The following is a 19,829-nucleotide window of genomic DNA, read 5'->3' on the forward strand; positions in this document are numbered from 1 at the left end:
TCCGATGAAGGAGGAAAACAACCAAGTGTCATCCTTCACCTCCCCATCACTTCTTCTCAGCTCGTTCATCACAACCAACACTGAAGGATTGGGATGAAGAGGACTTACATGATACCACAACCAGCACGTGCTACAAGCAGGGTCCTCTGTGGGGGTTGCCATGGGTGCGTATGCAAACAGCTTATTTGGGCTAAACTGAAATGAATCAAAGCATTGTTCATAGGAAAGACTAAAGGGCAATAAACTTGTTCCCTTGGATGGATTAATGACCTACCACCATCCACCCGCTCTCTGCCATCTTCCTGACTGACAGACAAGTTACTGCCCGAGGTTGGTTTATCTGCAGCTTTGCAGGAAACCCCTTGGTAAAAAAGAGAGAACCACAGTTCTGATGTTCGCAAGTTTTTATATCACCAGGGCTTTTCACAAGGACGCTGAGCAGCAAACGAGTGGGAGAAATGAACCATCTCCTAGAGATGTGATTGCAAAAGCCCCAACTTGGTGTGTGTTTTCATGCCATTATTCCTTCATACATATCTGAATAATTGCATACTGAGTGTGTCTACCTGATTGTGTACATGAAGTGAATTATTGTGAAGGAGAATTGGGAATTAAAAAATGAAGAAAGTACTTTGAATTTGTTTCACACACAGCAGGAGAAAATTACTGTCACAGGATAAACCAAAAATATTAACCTTGACTAAAATGTAGAGAAACAGTGATGATTTACATCACTGCATGAAGCTTCACTATATCTTTTTTTATTTTTAAAACGTGATTTGTAGCATCCGACATTACAACTAAATACTTTTTCTGGAGTTGTAACAATGAACTTCAATAATAGTAATAATTGTTATACCCTGAGGTTTACTAGCACTGGGCTAATTAAATGAGATGACATGTCAGCAAAATGTACGATGTGTAGCTACACTAAAATGATTGGTTTTGCAGGGTTATGGCACAATAATTATCTTGCACATCCCATGATGGAACTCTTCTTTTGTCTGGTAGTTCAAGCTCAGGGCGCAGTGTGATGACCTTCTCTGCAGACCTAGTTGTTGGTTACAGCCTGTTGTTGTCCTCCTTGCTGGACAAATAAGACCGCTGTGTAGAACTGGATGACCTGCTCCTGAGGCAGACTGATTTTCCCTTGGCACATAAATAAATCCTCTGATGGCAGAGCCTGAGAGGCTGGGTTTACATTTGTGTGATGGTTGGTGATAAATAGCACAGAGTTCTCTTTTCATTAAATCCTTGTGCAGATTTCAATTATGGGTGGATTCTAGATGAAGCTAAGACTCACTTCCAGCCATCTCCAATTATTACAAAATATATGCAGTTAGTTTTGACTTACTTATATTGTATTCAAATAACTGATTGTTAAATTACATTTCATTTCATTTAGCTGACACTTCTATCCAAAGCGACTTAAAATTAGTGCAATTATTGCATCAACCATGAGGGTGCAAACCTAGAAGAGCAATAATCAAAAAAGTACAATTAATCTTCCAAAAAGCCAAACTACAAGTGTTACATTTCAGTGCAATATATAAGTGCAACTAAACTTAGTTTTATTTTATTTTTTCTTAAATATAAACACCAGAGTTGATGATGGCTATTAGACATCATCTTCTTAACCAAGGTGTTGTTGCAGTAATGTTGGTGGTAAAGGAGGGTTGACTGTCGAGTTTCACACCCAGGTTACTTGCTGTCTGGGTGGGAGCGACATACGAGTTGTCGATGGTGATAATAAGGTCGTGGGTGGGACAGCCCTTCCCTGGAAGGAAAACGTGAATGCATTGTTGCAGCTTTTATTTACTTGTGACAGTGAGACATAACTTTGAGAAATATTCATTGCCAGTGCTATTAGAGTTGCAAATTCTTGTATTAGCTCAAGAGGCTGAGCAAACAAATGTTGTGCTGAATGTGATCACCAGGGGGAGACAGAAAGACATAATATATGTCAGCTAAAAAAGGCTGGTTTCACTACCTTCATTTACTTAGCTGCCAAATCACCAGCTAGCTTGCTCCTGTTTCATGCTGAGCTTGCAGCATCAACATTCCTGGCTTAAAGCAATGACTACATAACATGTATATAATCATTGTGGATAAAGGTTGCTTTTGAAAAACAGGGACATAGTGGATCATCCCTCAGTTAATACACACCTGATTACCTCTGCCATGGAGTTTATGCTTTCATTGCACTTTGTTTATTTGTTTGTCTGCCTGTTTGTAGGATTAAGTGAAAACTACCAAACCCATTTTATTTAACTTGTTGGAAGGGTGGGCCAATGAACTCTGATTTTACTGTGGAGGTTTAAAATCCGTAGCATGTAAAATGGTTGTATTTATATAGCGCTTTTCTAGTCTTGAAGACCACTCAAAGCGCTTTACACTACAGTTTTCCATTCACCCACACATTCATACAGTGCTTCTATAGCTAGCACTTTTTTTGATGTTCTATTGGGCAGTTTTGGGGTTCAGTATCTTGCCCAAGGACACTTTGGCATGCAGATGGGAAGACTGGGGATTGAGCTTCTGACCTTCTGGTTGGAGGATGACCACTCTACCCCCTCAGCCACAGCAGTCGTCATAAGGTGCACGATCAAATGTTACAGCATTTTATTACTTAAGTCTATAATTTGTATATGTTGCAAAGGGTTGTGCCTCTTCTGAACACCCATTAACATTTGGAACAGATTTTTTTCACTTTCATAAACTTTGCAAGATACAGCTTTTTTATTTCTGTGAATTTCTCCTGACAAGTTGTGGACCTCAGGATCTCAAAAAAACATTTAGTCTAAACATTGTGATTGTCAAAGAAGATACTTTTTCATTCAAATTTAATCAGTGGACAGACTCCAGCTACAAACAACCTTCTGAGAGGATGATGAAAGGCAAACTTTACTCACGTTCATATTGTGCTGCTAGAGGTGAAATTCTTGGACCAGCGCAAGACGGATGACAGCGGAAGCATTTGCCAAGAATGTTTTCATTAATCAAGAAACCTTTTAATGAATCCTTTAGCCTCTCCTGACGATTTGCACACACAGTGATGGACATGCAGTTCAACGCCCTGGCCTATCTATCATAAATAATGTTGAATGCAGACCCATTGTGTTGTGGGAATTAGATACTCACCATGACATTGAGAGTACATCTACATGAAGTCAGTAAAATGACTGCCTCACTGTTCATGAAGACTCATGGAAGGGAAGGGAGGTGTGCCTCCACCAACTTTTGGCTTTCCATGTATGCACATGGTAATATAGAGGGGTCCATAAGCAGAGCCATAACACCAAATGTACAAATGTAGCAAATTAATTGGAATGAAGTGGTCCTGACTAAAAGAAATAGGCCAATACAAAGATAACACCAATTGTTTTAATTTTGATTATAAAATACAGATGTTATCAGCCAGATGCTTCACTTCTTACCAGATGTTAGCTGTGATGCAGCCTTGTTGTTTAACTAAAGAGAAGAAGAAGACAAATCATTTCCACTACAGCCAGTTTGTTAGGCTCTCTTCTCTCTAAAAAAAACTCTGCGGTAAAGTAATATATACCTTCGTCCTCACTGCTTTATCAGTGACCGAGCTGTCAATCAAAGGAGACAATGGCCATAGTTAGGACTAGAGTTCATACAGAGGCCCATTCACATGGTGGTGGACATCAGCACTGCAATTATACAGTCATGCAGATTGAGGCCCAGAGCTTCACTTAACGGTGGAACCGGAGGTCTTTTTAAAGATAAGCTTTCAGACAACTTGAAGGGCTGACTCTTTGATCATGTTCAAGTCATTAGTGTATAATCAATCAAATGGAAAAAAACAAGTGGATGCCAAACTAAAACTAGAGAATAGCAGTTTTGAGTTTTGAAAAAAGAGTTCTTAGATTTTACATTAACAAACAAAAAGAACGAAACCACTCTCTTTTTGTGGTTGTGCTGACATGGTCCTGTGTCCTCCACAATGATCTTTGCATTGGAGGCTGACACCGCAGCACAACCAGCCTTGTCTTCAACACTGCATGTTGGGTTAAATGATGCCTTCTGTTTCCCAGAGACAGATACACATTTGCCACTTCTGTGCAGCATGTCTTTCATCTGCAGAGTTTGCAAAACTAAGATGGAACTCGTAATCGATCAAACTTGTAATTTTACATGAACACAGGTTCTTGCGGCAGGGCTGATGTAGCCGAAGCTCTCTCTTGTTTTGCTGGCATTACATGAATGAGTTCAGCCTGGACAACTTGGATGAAGTTTTCTACAAAGGTCGTATATGTCAGGGATTTAAGTTGAGGACCCAGAAGCAGGTACTTCAGCTTGATATATAAATTACTTTTTATTTTTTTTAAACAAAACAGTTTTTTCTTGGCTGCAATCAGAGCCTGTAGAGTAGAGGTTTGTGAATGATTAGGTGAGCCAGAGACTATATATACTAGTGAGGCAGGGATAATTGGACACAGGTCAAACAGGAACAAGAGCAGAAAACCACAAGAGTGGGAAACAGAACGAAGGCAGGAAATTACTCTCGGGACACAAAAGGAGTGAAACTTCAAAATAAAACAGGAAACAGAAAACACAGACCTGAAGCATCATACACACAAATCCAAACTCTAAAACACAGGCAGAGTCTATGATCAGAAATGTCCACACAACAGAAAACCATTACAAAATCATTACAGTATACATTGTAGAATAGATACCTGCCTGACAGTTACATACACAATTCATTATGCCAGTTGCTATAAGTCGTAAAAGTGCATTTATTTTTGTATCATCTTAATGTGATAAAAGGTATAATAGCTCATGGAGGATTTATTTATTTTATTTTATTTTATTTTATTTTATTTTATTTTATTTTATTTTATTTTATTTTATTTTATTTTATTTTATTCAATTTCTTATATATTGTTGTTTTTTATATTGTTGTTTTATGTACATAAGTAGTGCACCAATGACACCAAGGCAATTTCCTGTATGTGCAAACATACCTGGCAAATAAAAGAATTCTGATTCTGATTCTGATTCTGATTAGAACAGCTTTTTCACACTTATAATATTGAGTGGGTTCCAACAGTGTGAAATTATAGGTGTTTTTGGAACCATCATCATTCAAGATTCAAGGGTTTATTGTCATATGCACAACAATTACATTTAGCAGTTGCTGGCAATGAAATGCTTGAGTTTGGGTTTGGGTGGTAGGGGTCTCTAATGAACCGGTTTGTCTTCTTCCTACATCGCTGGGTGTAGAGGTCCTCCGTGGATGGCGGCTCCGTGCTGGTAATGCGCTGAGCAGACTTCACCACCCTCTGTAGAGCCTTACGATTCAGGGCAGTGCAGCTGCCATACCAGGCGGTGATGCAGCCAGTCAGGATACTCTCAATGGTGCAGAGAATCCTGGGGTCCATGTTGAGCCTCTGCAGCCTGCGGAGGAAGGAGAGCCACGGTCTGGCTGTCTTTGTGATGGAGTCTGTGTGGTGAGTCCAGGTCAGGTCATCAGTGATGTGAACCCCTAGGAACCTGAAGCTGCTGACACTCTCCACCAAAGTCCCGTTGATGATGGGGGGGGGGGGGGGGGGGGGGGGCTCTGACCTCCTCTCTGTAGGCCATCTCATTGTCGCTGGTGATCAGGCCTATGATGGTTGTGTCATCAGCAAATTTAATGATGGTGTTGGAGCTGTGGGTGTCCACACAGTCATGGGTGAACAAGGAGTACAGGAGGGGTCTGAGCACGCAGTACTGGGGGGCACTGGTGCTGAGAGTCAGGGTGGAGGATGTGGTGCTGCCAATCCGCACTGCCTGGGGTCCTCCAGTCAGAAAGTTCAATCCAATCACAAAGGGCAGTGTTGAGCCCAAGGTCTCTGAGCTTGGTGACGAGCTTCAGGGGCACGATGGTGATTAAATGCTGAACTCTAGTCAATGAACAGCATTCTCACATACAGTATGTGTCCCTCTGGTCCAGGTGGAAGAGGGCAGTATGAAGGGTGAGGGAGATGGTATCTGCAGTTGACCTATTTCAAGTACCTGGGGGTACACATCAGTGACTACCTCACTTGGACATTGAACACTACACAGGTGGTGGAGAAGGCTCAGCAGCAGCTGTATTTCCTTAGGAGGCTGAGGAAATTTGGGATGGCCCCCAGGATCCTCAGCAATTTCTACAGCTGCACAATTGAGTCTGTCCTGACCAACTGCATCACTGTGTGGTACAGCAGCTCTACTGTACGGGACTACAAACGCCTGCAGAGAGTGGTAAAGACTGCGTCTAAGATCACCAGGACACCACAACCCTCTCTGCAGTGCATCTACCACCGCAGAGTCCACAGGAGAGCTGTCTCCATCATCAAAGACCCCACTCACCCCCAACATGGACTTTTCACACTCCTACCCTCAGGCCGCAGGTTCAGGAGTGTGAGATGCAAAACTAACAGGTTCAAGAACTCCTTCTTTCCCACAGCCATTAGACTGTTCAACAGCTGAACCCACCCTTAAAGACTGAGCCCCCCCTCACTGGTCACTTTATCTTCTATTGGACACTTTATTATATTGCAGACACTTTATTCCATTGCACTACAATACCTGGTACCTTGAATCCATCAGCTCAATTGCACTATACCGTTTACTGCGGAATGCTCTACATAACTTTTCATTACACAAGAAAATGTATCTTCCTATAGTTTATATTTCTATTATTTTTTACTGCATTTGCTTTGTTATATTCTCTTAGATTTATTTATATATATTCCTGCATCCTGTGTGGGCAGCAATGTAAGAATTTCATTGTACAGGGAAACGTGTTTCTTTACTGTGCATATGACAATAAAGCTTTGAATTTGGCCTATAGGCAAACTGCAGTGGGTCAGAGAGGGAAGAGGTGAAGGATTTGACTAACCTCTCAAAGCACTTCATGATGGTGGAGGTAAGTGCTACGGTGCGGTAGTGGTTCAGGCAGAGGGTTTCGTTTTTTTGGGAAAAGGGACAATGATTGTTTCCTTGAAACATGTGGGGACTACAGACTGGAGCAATGACTGGTTGAAGATGTCTGTGAACACATCTGCCAGCTGATCTGAACACACCTTGAGAGCTTGGCCAGGGATGCCATCAAGTCCAGGTGCCTTGCATGTGTTGATCCACATGAGTGATCGCCACACGTCTGCCGTGGATATAGGCAGTGGTCCTCCTGGGCCTCTTGTACCTCCACAGCCGGGGATTTGCTCTTGTGAGATGCATCGAGAGATGCAGACATAACCTCAGCACTGTGATAGCTTTTAGTCCAGCCCACATGTTCCTTGTGTTGGAGCCCTGGTAGTGAGACTCCACTTTGTCCCTGTACTGTCTCTTAGCACTGCTGATAGCACTCCAGAGCGCATACCTGGACTTCCTGTACTCCTCCAGATCACCTGAGTTGTAGGCATCAGTCCATGCTTTAAGTTTGGCATGGATGTCAACAATAATCCAGGGCTTCTGATTTGGGAATGTTCGCACAGTAATCGTCGGTACGTTGTCATCGATACATTTGCTGATGTAGCAGATCACCGTGTCCGTGTTGATGTTGTTGTCCTGGAGCCCGTAGAGCCGAGTCTGATTGGTTGGACCACCGCTGAATGGTTCGAGTCACCGGTCTGTCACCTTTGAGTTTCTGCCTATAGGAAGGCAGCAGCAGAACTGAGACGTGATCTGATTTGCCAAATGAGGGGCGAGGGATTGCCTTATATGCATCCCGGAAGAGAGTGTAACATGTCATACCTGTATTAACCTGCAACACAAGCAGGGTCAAATATGAGCTGCTTGGCCTCTCCCTCATTATTATGTTGGAGAGATCCCTTTGATATTCATTCATTTGATCCCTTTGGAATTGATTTAGAAATATTTAGATTTAGAAATATTTGTTTTCTTCTGTCTATTTGTTTTTCTTCTTGCACTGTAGTTATTGGTCCTTTGTTTAATTAGGTCAGTCTTACTACACAATTCAACTGGGAACTTGTATAACCAGAAGAAGACAATAAGCTGCCATGATTATACTGAAACAAGAGGCACACTCCCTATAAATTATGATTCAGAACACTATACATAGACTTTCTCAACCTTTACCTACCTCACTTGCAAGCTTTGAACTTGATGCTCATTACTGGCACTGTGGCTGTCTGCCATTGCTGTAAAGATTTCACTCACCCTGGTTATTACTCACATTTTGGCGTAAATCACATTGTGTCTCACAATTTGGATAAAATATTGAAAGTCTACTCCCTGGTAACTGTGTTCAACAGGCATTGCAGTTCCTCAGCTTAACTGTCTGATTCACTCTTAAAACTAGGGTTAATCCTGGAAAAGCTATTGAACAAATGCAAATTATACACTTAGCCCATCCAATCAGCCCTCTCATCAAAGCTGCACCCATATGAACGCACTCGGCCTGACAATAGCTAAAAGCCGACTATTTCTCTAACTCGCTCACTAACGTCTGATAATCATCTCAACTTCAGTGGTGTATGTCCTCCTGGCTGAAGACAACAGTCATGTGCAGTGAGAGCATGAGTGGGGTGTGCACAGGCAGTTCCGTTTCTGACAATCATTTCATGTGGTCCAAATTAAACGATTTGTATACAGTCCTGTGAACGCCACAGACACCAGCTATTTTCTTCTATTTTTAGATGACTTGATGGCTATCAGCACATGAAGAGGATTTCAACAAATAAACCAACCCTATCTTTGAATGTAGAGAACACAGTCAATCACCCTCAGAACCCTAACCCAACCCTAATGCCAGGGGCACATGTGTTGGAGATTGTAAAAAGTCATGCAAGTGGGCAGGACAGAGTTACATCCAATAAGTTTGCCAAAAGCATGCAAGAGCCCAATTGATTTCGGGCTAAGACTGTCTCTTTTGAAGCAAAGAGGGCACTGCCAGAACAGATTCAATGTTTTTAAATGCTGTGATGCACGACCCAGCACTGGAATTGTGCTTGGAATGAAAATGATCTTGCCAGTGGCTTTTAAAAGATCAAAGAGACCAGGAAAATCTCTCATTATCATTTTGGATTATTGTTGACCAATGTTATTTGTGGAAGTTTTGTTTCAGAGTGAAGTTAGAAGACCTTGTGTTCATCCTTGTGCTTCATTTCTGTTCTTGTCTGACTTATATATACGTTTGAATGATTGACTCAACTGGCAGTATTTTGTCATTAGTATGTCAACTATTTCAGAGGTCTGTCAATTAACACAATTTTCAGAGCCAACTTCACAGCTTTTCAAAATAAAAGCCCAATAATTGGGTTTGATATATAGCATTGCAGCAACAAAACCAATTTTGTGCTTTTACTTTGAATGTTTGATCCAATATGAAGAGAATGTGTTCTCTAACAACATTTTTGATTGTGTTATTACAGATCCTCCAGAAATTGGCCTTTTTGCCAAAGAGTACGCTCCATTTTCCCTTCCTTTTTAACAAGAAGGACCCACTATGTCACGCTTACTAAATCCACCAAATTCACCATCAAACATTATCACACCTATCACAAAATTGACAGAAGCAAAATAAAACTTGCCCAAACCATCTTGCGTCATGTTTCCATTGTTTCAACAATCTTTAATTCTGGTTTGGCACAACATATGGAATCTTACTTTCAAACAAAAAAGGTCAACTCAAACTTTGACTAGCTAACTTTACCTTTACTGTGCACCATTAGTGTTTATGTGGTCAACAGAAAACTTAATTCACATTCACTACTCACTCTCTCATTGTTTTCTATATTATAAAAAATCATAGGGTCCTAGAAACTGGAGCCTCTGGTTTGTTGGCTTATGTTGCCTGGTGTAGTAATTGTTTTAGCCACAAGATGGAAGCATACACAGCAAAGTGCGTGCGTGTGTGTGTGTGTGTGTGTGTGTTGAGGAGGGGAGGGGGCATTGTTAATGAGAGGCGGGTCCCAAAACAGGAGGAAAGTGAGGCCAAGGAGTGAGGGAATTGGAAAAACGATGAGAAGAAAGCATAAAAAAAGTACTGAATGTTTGAATCTGCTTTGCTGTCACACCAGAAGAGAAAGAAGGGAAAAAGAGAAATGTCACTCTGTCCAGTGACCTGAAAAGTAAAACCTCTTTTTCTCTTCCTTCTCTCTCTTTCCCTCTTTCTCCCACAAAATTCTGACAATATCTCCCTCCCTCCCTTTTTCTCTCTCAGACAAACAGAGGCTGCTGCTGAATGAGGAAGCTGGATAGACCAGCCCGGAGCCAGACACAGTCCACGTAAGTAATCTACATCATACTACACTCAAACACACACAAGTGATGCCATACAAGCCATACAATACATAACCCGTGCTGTATGTTATAACCATCTAACATTTTCTTCTTGTATATATATATATATATATTGTTGTTCTTTGATGGTCAGTCTGTAACTGGTGTCCATAAAGTGACGTGTTTTCAATAGCAGTTACTTCACATTTTATACAGCTGAGTAGTAATTGGCCTACACACATTCTGTTTCAATTACCTGAAAATGTATGTGTTTGTAATCCACTCACTGGAAACTCATTTATTTGCATATATCTACATTTGCTAAAAAAAAAATATTTTAGTTGTTTTTCTTTCCACCACCCTCCAACACACAGCCAGTAGCCAGAAATGAGTTTTGATTTCACTGTAATTTAGGTTTTATTGTGAGTAAAAAGTTACATCAAAACAGAGCTGGTCCCCAGGGAGCAGACTAAACTGTTTCAGGTGGACATTTATTTCTAGATCTTAAGGTTTAAGGGCAGACCTTAAGCCCTATGAGACAATTTGGACATTTTGGACATTTTGTGAGTCTGGCCTACTCAAATACAATTTGATTGATTAATTTTGGGAAGTCTAAGAGATAGTTATAGATATATCCAGTGTTTGTACAGTAGATGCTATAATACAACTCTTAAACCTGTTCAACACATATGCTATTCTTTTGAATACTTTTTTCACTTCTTACAAATGTAATGGCAGACTAATACCACCAGGCACTTTATTATGCTCATAACAGTACTTCTTTGAATAAATTTTTTTTTCTGCAGTTTTACTGATATAAAGCATGATTATTTACATCTTTCCACTGAATTCCTTAAACAAGTGATAATATTTTGTATGATTTGTATTTGAGAGGTGCATCACAGATCTAGAACTAGATGGTATATCACTTAGATATAAGACTGAAGGCTCTCATAATTTACATGATAAACCTCCACTTATAAATCAGCAGGTGTTAATTGTGACAATGTGATTTTTTTTACCAAGAAATTATTCTTTAATTGTATATACAATATTTTTACAAATAATATATTTCCTACCCGATTAAATCTACCAAAGCAGTCTGCAGATAAGCCTCGGACTACCCAAGCCAGGCAACCCTGTGTTATCTGTAGATGTAGACATGATAACATGAAAACATGACCACACCTGTATGTTTTCTTGAGATCCCTTCCACTTGTGGAGTATGCTTGATAAAACTTATCCCGGTCTGCCACTGTCCAATGGACACTCTAACATCCTGATGTTAGTATACACGTTCAGCAAGATGGCCCACTCTGTGGCCTTAACCAAGCTCCCATTGGCCAAAGAGATGGCAGAACTCATATTGCAACCTAGGGGTGGGCCACGATATGGCAAAAATGTCATATCAAGATTGTTTCCAGCGAGGACTATGTTCCACAATCTTATTGCGATTTTTTTAAATGTTGGTTTTAAAGACAGTTTTGCAAGTAAGTACACATTACAACCAAACCAATTTCCCCATTTAGAAAATACAGCCCTACAAACAAAACATACTATGGAAAAAGAATGAACAGACCATTAAGGCCAAACAGCAAAGGATGAACATTCAACAAGAATTTTGACATGGTTTAGACTTACGTATTAAATTACATGACTTTTGCATAAATCCCATCCCAAAATTATCATTGCTTTCAAAAGGTAATCAACAACACTCAAGTAAAGTGCATTCTTGCCTCATAACATGTTGTCTCAACAACGACCACAGTTCACATCGATGTTCTGAGGGAGTTCTGCTTGCTGATGGGGCACTGTGAGCCTATACATGTATCTTCTGGTTTCCACCCACAATCCAACGGCCAGACAGAATATGGAAATCAGGAGTTAGAAATGGCCAAGCAGTACATAGTATCCCAGAACCCCTCTCCCTAGTCTAAGCATCAGGACTCTCCCTGTTCAAGTGTGCCTATGGGTTCTAGCTTCGACTCTTCCTGGTGCTAGAGAAGGAGAAATGTCTGTCCAGGCCTTCATCCGCTGTTGTCGCTAGGCCTGGGCCCAAACACAAGCTTCCCTGCTTTACTCTGCTGACGGCTACTTAACCATCGCCACTCCAAAGCTCCCACCTTCCGGGCTGGATCGACGGTGTGGCTCTCCACCAGGGACCTGCCTTTTCAGGTCGACCTCAGGAAACTGGCATCCGGGTTCATCGGCCCCTTCGAGATCCAGAAGGTATTCAACCCGGCAGTGGTGAGACTTAAGCTTCCCTGGTCCATCTATGTCCATCCCATGTTCCATGTGTCCCAAGCGAAACCAGTCCAAGAGAGTCCCTTGGCACCTGTGGCCAATTCTCCTCCATCTCCTTGGTTCATTGGAGGAGTAACCTACACTGTCTGCTCCCTTGCCTTGGAAGAGCCCTCCAGTGGATTCTTGCACTGAGCTGTGTTCCCACCTGTTTCCTGTGTCGACTCGTCCTCTGTTCCAGCCTGAACCCCCTGTGATCCCTGTTATTGAACTGAACTTACTGATCACCTGCCTGCCTTTCCGGGTGTCTGCTGAGAGCAGCATTGAAGTGCATGTCCAATTGACTCAGCTATGTACTGTGCAGTGTTTCTGTCCTAAACACACAAGTCAATAGAGAGTCTCCATTTAACCAGGATTTGAACAAAGAACCTTCTTGCTGTGAGGTAACAGTACTAACCACTGCTGCACCGTGCCATGCAAGTTATAATATTTAATGTTAAATTAAAGGTTCAGTGTGTAAGATTTAGGTGAAATTGATTTTTTGCAGAAATTGAATATGAAATAATCCTAGTGATGTTTTCACTGTGTTTCATCTAAATTGTAGTAATTGTTGTTTTCTTTAACATAGACTAGGCCCTTTATTATATTTAAATACTTTATATTTACATGGATGGGGTCCTCTCTGTGGAGGCTGCTATGCTTTTTACTGTTGTCCAAACTGGACAAACTAAAACCTTTTGAGTTTTCATGACAACTGAAGTTCACCACAGGTTCTCTTTCATGTTGGAAAGGTGAGGGTGAGGTGAGGAGTATCCAGCTGTAACATGCAACTTCTCTCTAGATCTCTAGATATCACTAAATTCTACACACTGAACCTTTAAGTATTTTATTAATAAAGGTTACTTATGTTTAACAATTGTTTGCCATCTGCTATTATCATTGAACACTGGAACATTTTGACAAACTGATGTTTATATTGTGAAGAATGCCAATTCAAAGAGTTTTGAAAAGAGTTTAGCTGGTAGCTGTATGTTTGAGCTCTGGAGTCAGTCATGTCAGTTGTTTCCCCCCTGCCAGCTGTATGTACAAACTGCGCATTTATTAGTTCTAGCTCTATACTTCAACGTACATGAGAGTGGTGTGATCGTCCTAGCTAAGAAATACCACAAACACAATTAAATGGTCTCAAAATGACTTACCCCTTCAGTGAGAAGGTAGATACCACAGCCAGGTGGACGGTGAAGTACTGAGGCTAACAATTTTCGAGTGACATATTGACAATAAGGAAAACAGAATAAAAAAAATATTATGCTCTGAGTTCAGTACTTACACCAAATTTGATTATTTCCTTTCCTTGTGCAGGATTCTATGTGATTTGTTGTATTATAGACAGTTAACATGGAAGGAAGTAGGAAGACACCACAGCATTCGCGAAGGGTCAAATGCACATAGTGTGTATAGCCAACTGACTTACCAGCTTAATTTTTTATAAGCATGTGCTGTTACTGCGAGCTATTCATACATGAACATAAAATGTTTTGCACATTTGTCAATCTTAGTATTCTAACTAGTGTTATAAGTTCAAATCTGTATCTCAGAACACTTAATAAGAGAAGAAAAACTTTTCAATGCACATTTGGCGTTTTGGAGTACAACTCCTTTGATTTTGTCTCTATAGTTGTGTGTGGAGCTACAGCTGCTGAGAGAGAGGGGAGTGGGAGACAGTGAAAAGAGATGTGTGATATGGAGGAACAGAGAAATTGTAACTGAAAAAGAGAAGAAGAGAGAGGAAGGACAGATTAGGGTTGGGTGCCTGTGGTGGAACATGATGTCAGAGGAATGTATTGAGCCTCTCCACGCCTTTAACAAGCTAAGTTCTGTGGAGTAGCTGCCACCTCACACTCTTTCTCACACATAAAAACACTTTCACTCCATATAACTCTTTCTTTATTACTTCTCTAACTTACTGTCTCTATTTTCACATAGCTGCATGCACAGCATGACTCCAAATTACATTGCAATGGTCTTTATTTAATAAACAATAATAATAATGCTAAATGAGTGAATACAATTAAAATAAATACACAGCCAGATGCTTGGAACAGCTGGATGGACAATGACCTTTATTAGCAGTGAGGTAAGACAGTGGAGGATGGAAAGGACATGTTGTGTATGGAAGGGCAGCTGCTACTGTAAACCAACCACAGTGAAGTCACATTTATTTTTAGCAGAATAGACGAGAAACCAGAAATTGAGCTTTAATGCCAAAACACAGTTTAACCCCTTAACATCCGATTTGCAGGAACTATCTATCTATCTATCTATCTATCTACTGTATCTATCTATCTATCTATCTATCTATCTACCTACCTACCTACCTGCCTACCTGCCTACCTATCTACCTATCTATCTGTCTGTCTTGTCAGTGTCCAGTGGCATGTAAAGTGCAGCAGGCCGTCCTGCATGTGCCATTCTGACAGGTTCAATGGACACATGTTTTCTATTTGTACGTATAGTGGTAGGTCCTCAGGTGCCCCTTGCACACCTAGTTTCTCTGCAGCATCAACAGCATAGATCTCTCTGAACTGTTCTCCAGTGAGGCATAGGTGTTAGACTTGGCATTGATTGCATTTCTGCCTCACTTGTGGCTCTCAGTGAGATTTCTAAATTGTTTCTATTAGGATGTTACGTCATGTTAAGCCCTATGAGACAAATTGTGATTTGTATGGTTTTTTTTACATTTGTACAAATACATTTTGATTGATTGATTAAATGTGAACTATATGCAGGACTCAACTGCCTTGAGTGACCTATGTCATGTCCCTTGAGCTGCTGCAAACTTGTGTGTCTTTGGTTCCAAATTCATCACATTGACTTTTCTACAGGCCTGTGTCAAGCTTTAACACTACCCCTGCTGTCTTTCAAAGACAAGGACAACAGGGGAAAAGTTGACTCTGTAAGTCAAGACAGCTTATTCAGTCCAATTTTGCAATGTTCCTGAATACAGACATAAAGAGACCAGTGTTTTTTTATTCCTAAACAATTAATGTTGCTGGTCTCTGCCTTTTTCACCACAGCATAGCACAGGAGCAGCTGTTTGCCATCCACAGTGGCCTGGGGCCTGTGAGGAACAAGAAAGGATTTGTGTGTGTGTGTGTGCGTGCTTGCATGTGAGTCAGTGAGTCAGTTAGCTGTTGGTCTTAAGTTGGCCTCTGTATGTTGTAAAAATCCCGACATAAAGCAGATAACTAAAGGGCAAAGAGTGAGAAACCTGTGTGTCATGTGCCTTAAGTCAAATTCTACAGTGTGTTGAGAAGTGCATTAACATCTAATGCTGAACTTTGCTCTTTACTATAAGCTCTATTGTGACTGTACCGTCACTCATATATGACAGTATATGACATCATTGTTTATCTGACACTATATGACACTATTGCTGCATGACAACATGGTAACTTGATTTCTGTCTGTCCACAGGGTTGTCCAGCTCTGTAAAATCCACACTCTCTCACCATGGTGAAGACGTAGTCTGTTTGATCTCCATGGAGATGTCTCCAAACAAAAGTTCTCTCTCTCCATTGTTGCTATGGTTATTGTGGTTGCTATTCTTCATGACCAGCATCATTCAGACAACAGACTCTGCCCCCACATCTGAATCGTCTCTGCTGGTCAATACCACCTTGTTGTTTGACGGTGGAGCCCCAGGCTACAACCTGCAGAACTGTAGCTGCTCCACACCTGTACAGGAGTGCAATGAGGCTCTTGCCAACTCACTGTGCATATGCCACACTGTCTTGCGCTCTGCTTTGCCCCTTTCTGGGCTCAGAGATCCTGGACGACTTACCATCTGGGTGAAGGATTTCTGGGTCCTGGAGGAGCTGCTGAACAGAAGCAGGGTTGGCCATTTACAGTTGTCTTTTTGTGGAATAAAACCAATGGGAAGACAGTACCTCGCTTTGCTAGGTCTACAGACCCTTAGGATCCACAGTTCAGCACCAGAAGCACCATACCCTGATCAGGAAATTACTATTTTCTCTGCAGTTGAGTTAGAGGCACTCTCCTTGGACCTTTCCTCATTCTTCTTTGTGACCATACTGGATGTAGCAGTGCTTAATGGGTTATCTAACCTGAAGGCATACAGTGTTGTAGGACCACATGCTTACACTTTTTCTCAGCACTTTCCCCAACTGGCCATTCTCCTTCCTCTGCTATCCTCTGCTACTCCTGATGACCTCAGTGAGCAGGATTCAAAGCCTCTGCAGAGCCTTCTCATTACTTTTGTCTACTAACAAAAAGATTCCATTCAAGTGCAGTTAGGTAGGCATAAGTGATACTCAGGCGTTGGAAACAAAACATCTGGATTATTTTTTGTAAAGAAAAAGGTGTATTTCTGTATACAATATCTTTGGAAAGTATTATCAAATGTATAACTGACTGCTGTGCTGAAGTTCTCTTTTAAGTGTGACTTTGAACTTTGACTCGAGGGGAAAAAATCTTCCTCTTACTGATGGAATTTCTTCAGGGACACTTACAATTTCATGCTACACTTTGGATGCTGTTTTTTACATCTCTGAAAGAACCTGCTAAGATATTTCTGCTCTTATAAATGCACCGCAATTTCAACTCAAATGCGTCCTAATCAGCTGACATCATCTTACCCACTACAGTTTCGCAATAAACCAAAAGTAGTGTTTTGCATACTTTGATTTATTTTTTGCCAACACCTGAATATTAACACTTTTTACTATATTTATCATTTCAAATGAATGAAAATTATGGGTTTATTCACTGAGCCACCCTCACAGTCTCGGTGTATATTAGGTGCATTCACACCTGTAATTAAAGCTGTCAGGATCCCCAAGATGACTATTGATACCGCAGGTTTGAACTGGTCCAAAAGCATGTTTAGTCAGTGAGGTCCATCCATCAGTTAATGTGTTTCCCTGGTTTGACCTTTTAGTATAGGCTATATATATATTCATACAACTGCACAATGTGTTTTGAAAATGTGGTATGGCACAGTTTTATATTGTATCTCTCTATTGTATACCGCTTGATCATATCATTGATCAACATGGCCTTAACGTCCATTACTATGCTGATGACACCTAACTCTATCTTAGCCCTCAGCCATCCAAGCTCATAATTGTGGCCCCCAAGGCTCTGCTCCGGAAGGTTGGAGATCTACTCCTCAACAATGACAGCTGCGCCATCTTCCCATCCCCCAAGGTCCGCAACCTGGGTGTTATTCTTGACTCCGACCGCTCTTTCCAATCCCACATAAAATCTGTCACAAAATCCATTTTCTTTCATCTTAAAAACATCTCCAGACTCCAGCCTTCACTCCCTGACTCCATGGCAGAATCCCCCATTCTTGCCTTCATCACCTACAGCCTAGATTACTGCAATAGAGTCTTGTCCGGTGTACTAGACAATGTCCTGAAGAGACTCCAGTATGTGCAGAACTCTGCCACCAGGGGTTCTCAACTGCTCTAAGCCCTAGCAGCACATCACACCGACCCTCAATCACCTCCACTGGCTTCAGATCAAGGCCATCATCAACTAAACTCCTCCTTCTCACTTATAAATCCCTCCATGCTCTCGCCCCGCCATATCCAACTGACCTCCTCCACCCCTACACTCCGCTCAGAAGGCTGCAGTCCTCAAACCCTGGTTTGCTCTCCATCCCCAACACCAAACTGCAAACCTTTGGAGACAGAGCCTTCTGTGTCACAGCCTCCACCCTCTGGATTCTCTATCTGCCGAAATCCACAATGCTGCTTCTCTGGACAGATTAATAAAACCCCTCAAACACCACCTGTTCACTAAGGCATTTGGCTGCAGATAATGCTCCAGCAATTTCAAATGGTTTGTGGCGCTAAATGAATGTAAAATTTGAATTTTAACAGGTTTTCATACATTGAATATTGATGTTTTTCAATGTCAGATATGGGTAGAAAAAAAAAAGTTTATGAATACAAAATTAATTAGGTAAAACCATTTGGCTGTTTTTTTTTTATCCTTTATAGGTGTTCATAGACAGACAGACAGATAGATAGATAGAGCACATTCATACACTGCATCTATATGTTGCACTCTACTACACGCCAATCACACACAGCTGGCACAGCCATCAGGGGTAACTCTGGGTTCAATATCTTGTCCAAGGACACTTCCGCACACAGAAATTGGACCAATCTTCTGGTTAGTGGTCTCTACCTTCTCCTTATTCATATACACTAAATGTAAGTGGGTAAATCTGAAATGATTAGTCATTTTTCACTGTGTGAACAAATCTTGCCTGAAAATGTTACTTTTCTCCAGTGACTTTCATCTGAGAAATAGATTTCCATTGCATAAGCTGTTTTTTGTACACCTGCCACCAAAACCTCCCTTGCATTCATGAACACATGACACTCAGTGATTAAATGTGGGTAGGGTAGGTGGTGTTGGTAGGTAGGTAGGTAGGTAGGTGGGTAGGTAGGTAGATAGGTATGTGGGTAAAGTAGGTAGGTAGGTGGGTTCTCTGAAGGTGACACAGGATGCAAGGGAGGTGTATATCACAGGTTGGACTCAAAGATTAGACCACAGGAAGTTCTTGTCGCTTTTGCTTTTCGAATAGAGCAAAGACGACTACAGAATGGTTAAGTGCTGTTTGATCACGTTTTGGTTGTCAGCTACAACCACGTTAATAAAGTTGAAAAGTCTGAATTTTCATGTTAATACATTCATCAAGTGACTGATTATACGTAGTGGTTCTGGTTACATATTCAACTTCTTAAGATCTTCAGATCTCGAATCTCCGGACTCATGTCAGGAGAAACTGTTCATGGCTCACTTGCACACATGTGTCAACACAGACTATCCGATTTAGTTTTATTTTATCAATTGGAAACTTTTACATATAAGCCTGTTATTGAATAAGCCCAAACATCAGTGAATCTTAAAGTGTGTGACATAAATTATATTAAAGGAACATTCAAGGGTGAGGAAACTTTTTAAATCAAATTAAAATGTTGCTATAATCATATAATATTAGAATAATAGTAAACATATTTGCGTTTATACATAAATTAATCAAATATATTTTTATTCTCTAAAGAATAAGGACTTACAGAAGGCCTATGTGTTTACACTGAACTGAAGGAATATACTGTGTTGTTGCAGTGAGTGAGTGAGAGTATAGTGCATTCATGAAACAAAAATCCATGAAAAAAATCCCCTTATCTTTCAATATAGCAATCTAGCAATATTTCATAAATTATATTTTTTAAAGTTTTAATAACGCCAATAATATGACTCCGGAGAGAAAGGGTAGCAACCAGGATCACTGTAACCTGCTTCCACAG

General features: G+C 40.9%; 1 protein-coding gene across 3 annotated transcripts; it reads left to right on the top strand.

Annotated features, from left to right (window-relative positions):
* The first annotated feature begins 37 nt into the window (after window positions 1-37).
* Window positions 38-17,176, top strand: LOC109637332 (exosomal polycystin-1-interacting protein). Of its 3 annotated transcripts, none has more exons than XM_069532293.1 (3): window positions 38-164; window positions 10,181-10,245; window positions 15,958-17,176. In XM_069532293.1, the coding sequence occupies exon 3, from the start codon at window positions 16,023-16,025 to the stop codon at window positions 16,767-16,769; it is 747 nt and encodes a 248-aa protein (XP_069388394.1). In that variant the 5' UTR covers window positions 38-164; window positions 10,181-10,245; window positions 15,958-16,022; the 3' UTR covers window positions 16,770-17,176. The 3 variants fall into 3 exon arrangements, with proteins under 3 accessions (XP_069388394.1, XP_069388393.1, XP_069388392.1); XM_069532292.1 differs by lacking the exon at window positions 38-164 and adding an exon at window positions 9,930-10,000; XM_069532291.1 differs by lacking the exon at window positions 38-164 and adding an exon at window positions 9,950-10,088.
* The last annotated feature ends 2,653 nt before the right edge of the window (window positions 17,177-19,829 follow it).

This window comes from Paralichthys olivaceus, chromosome 10 (genome assembly GCF_024713975.1).
Source record: "Paralichthys olivaceus isolate ysfri-2021 chromosome 10, ASM2471397v2, whole genome shotgun sequence".
Lineage (NCBI taxonomy): Eukaryota > Metazoa > Chordata > Actinopteri > Pleuronectiformes > Paralichthyidae > Paralichthys > Paralichthys olivaceus.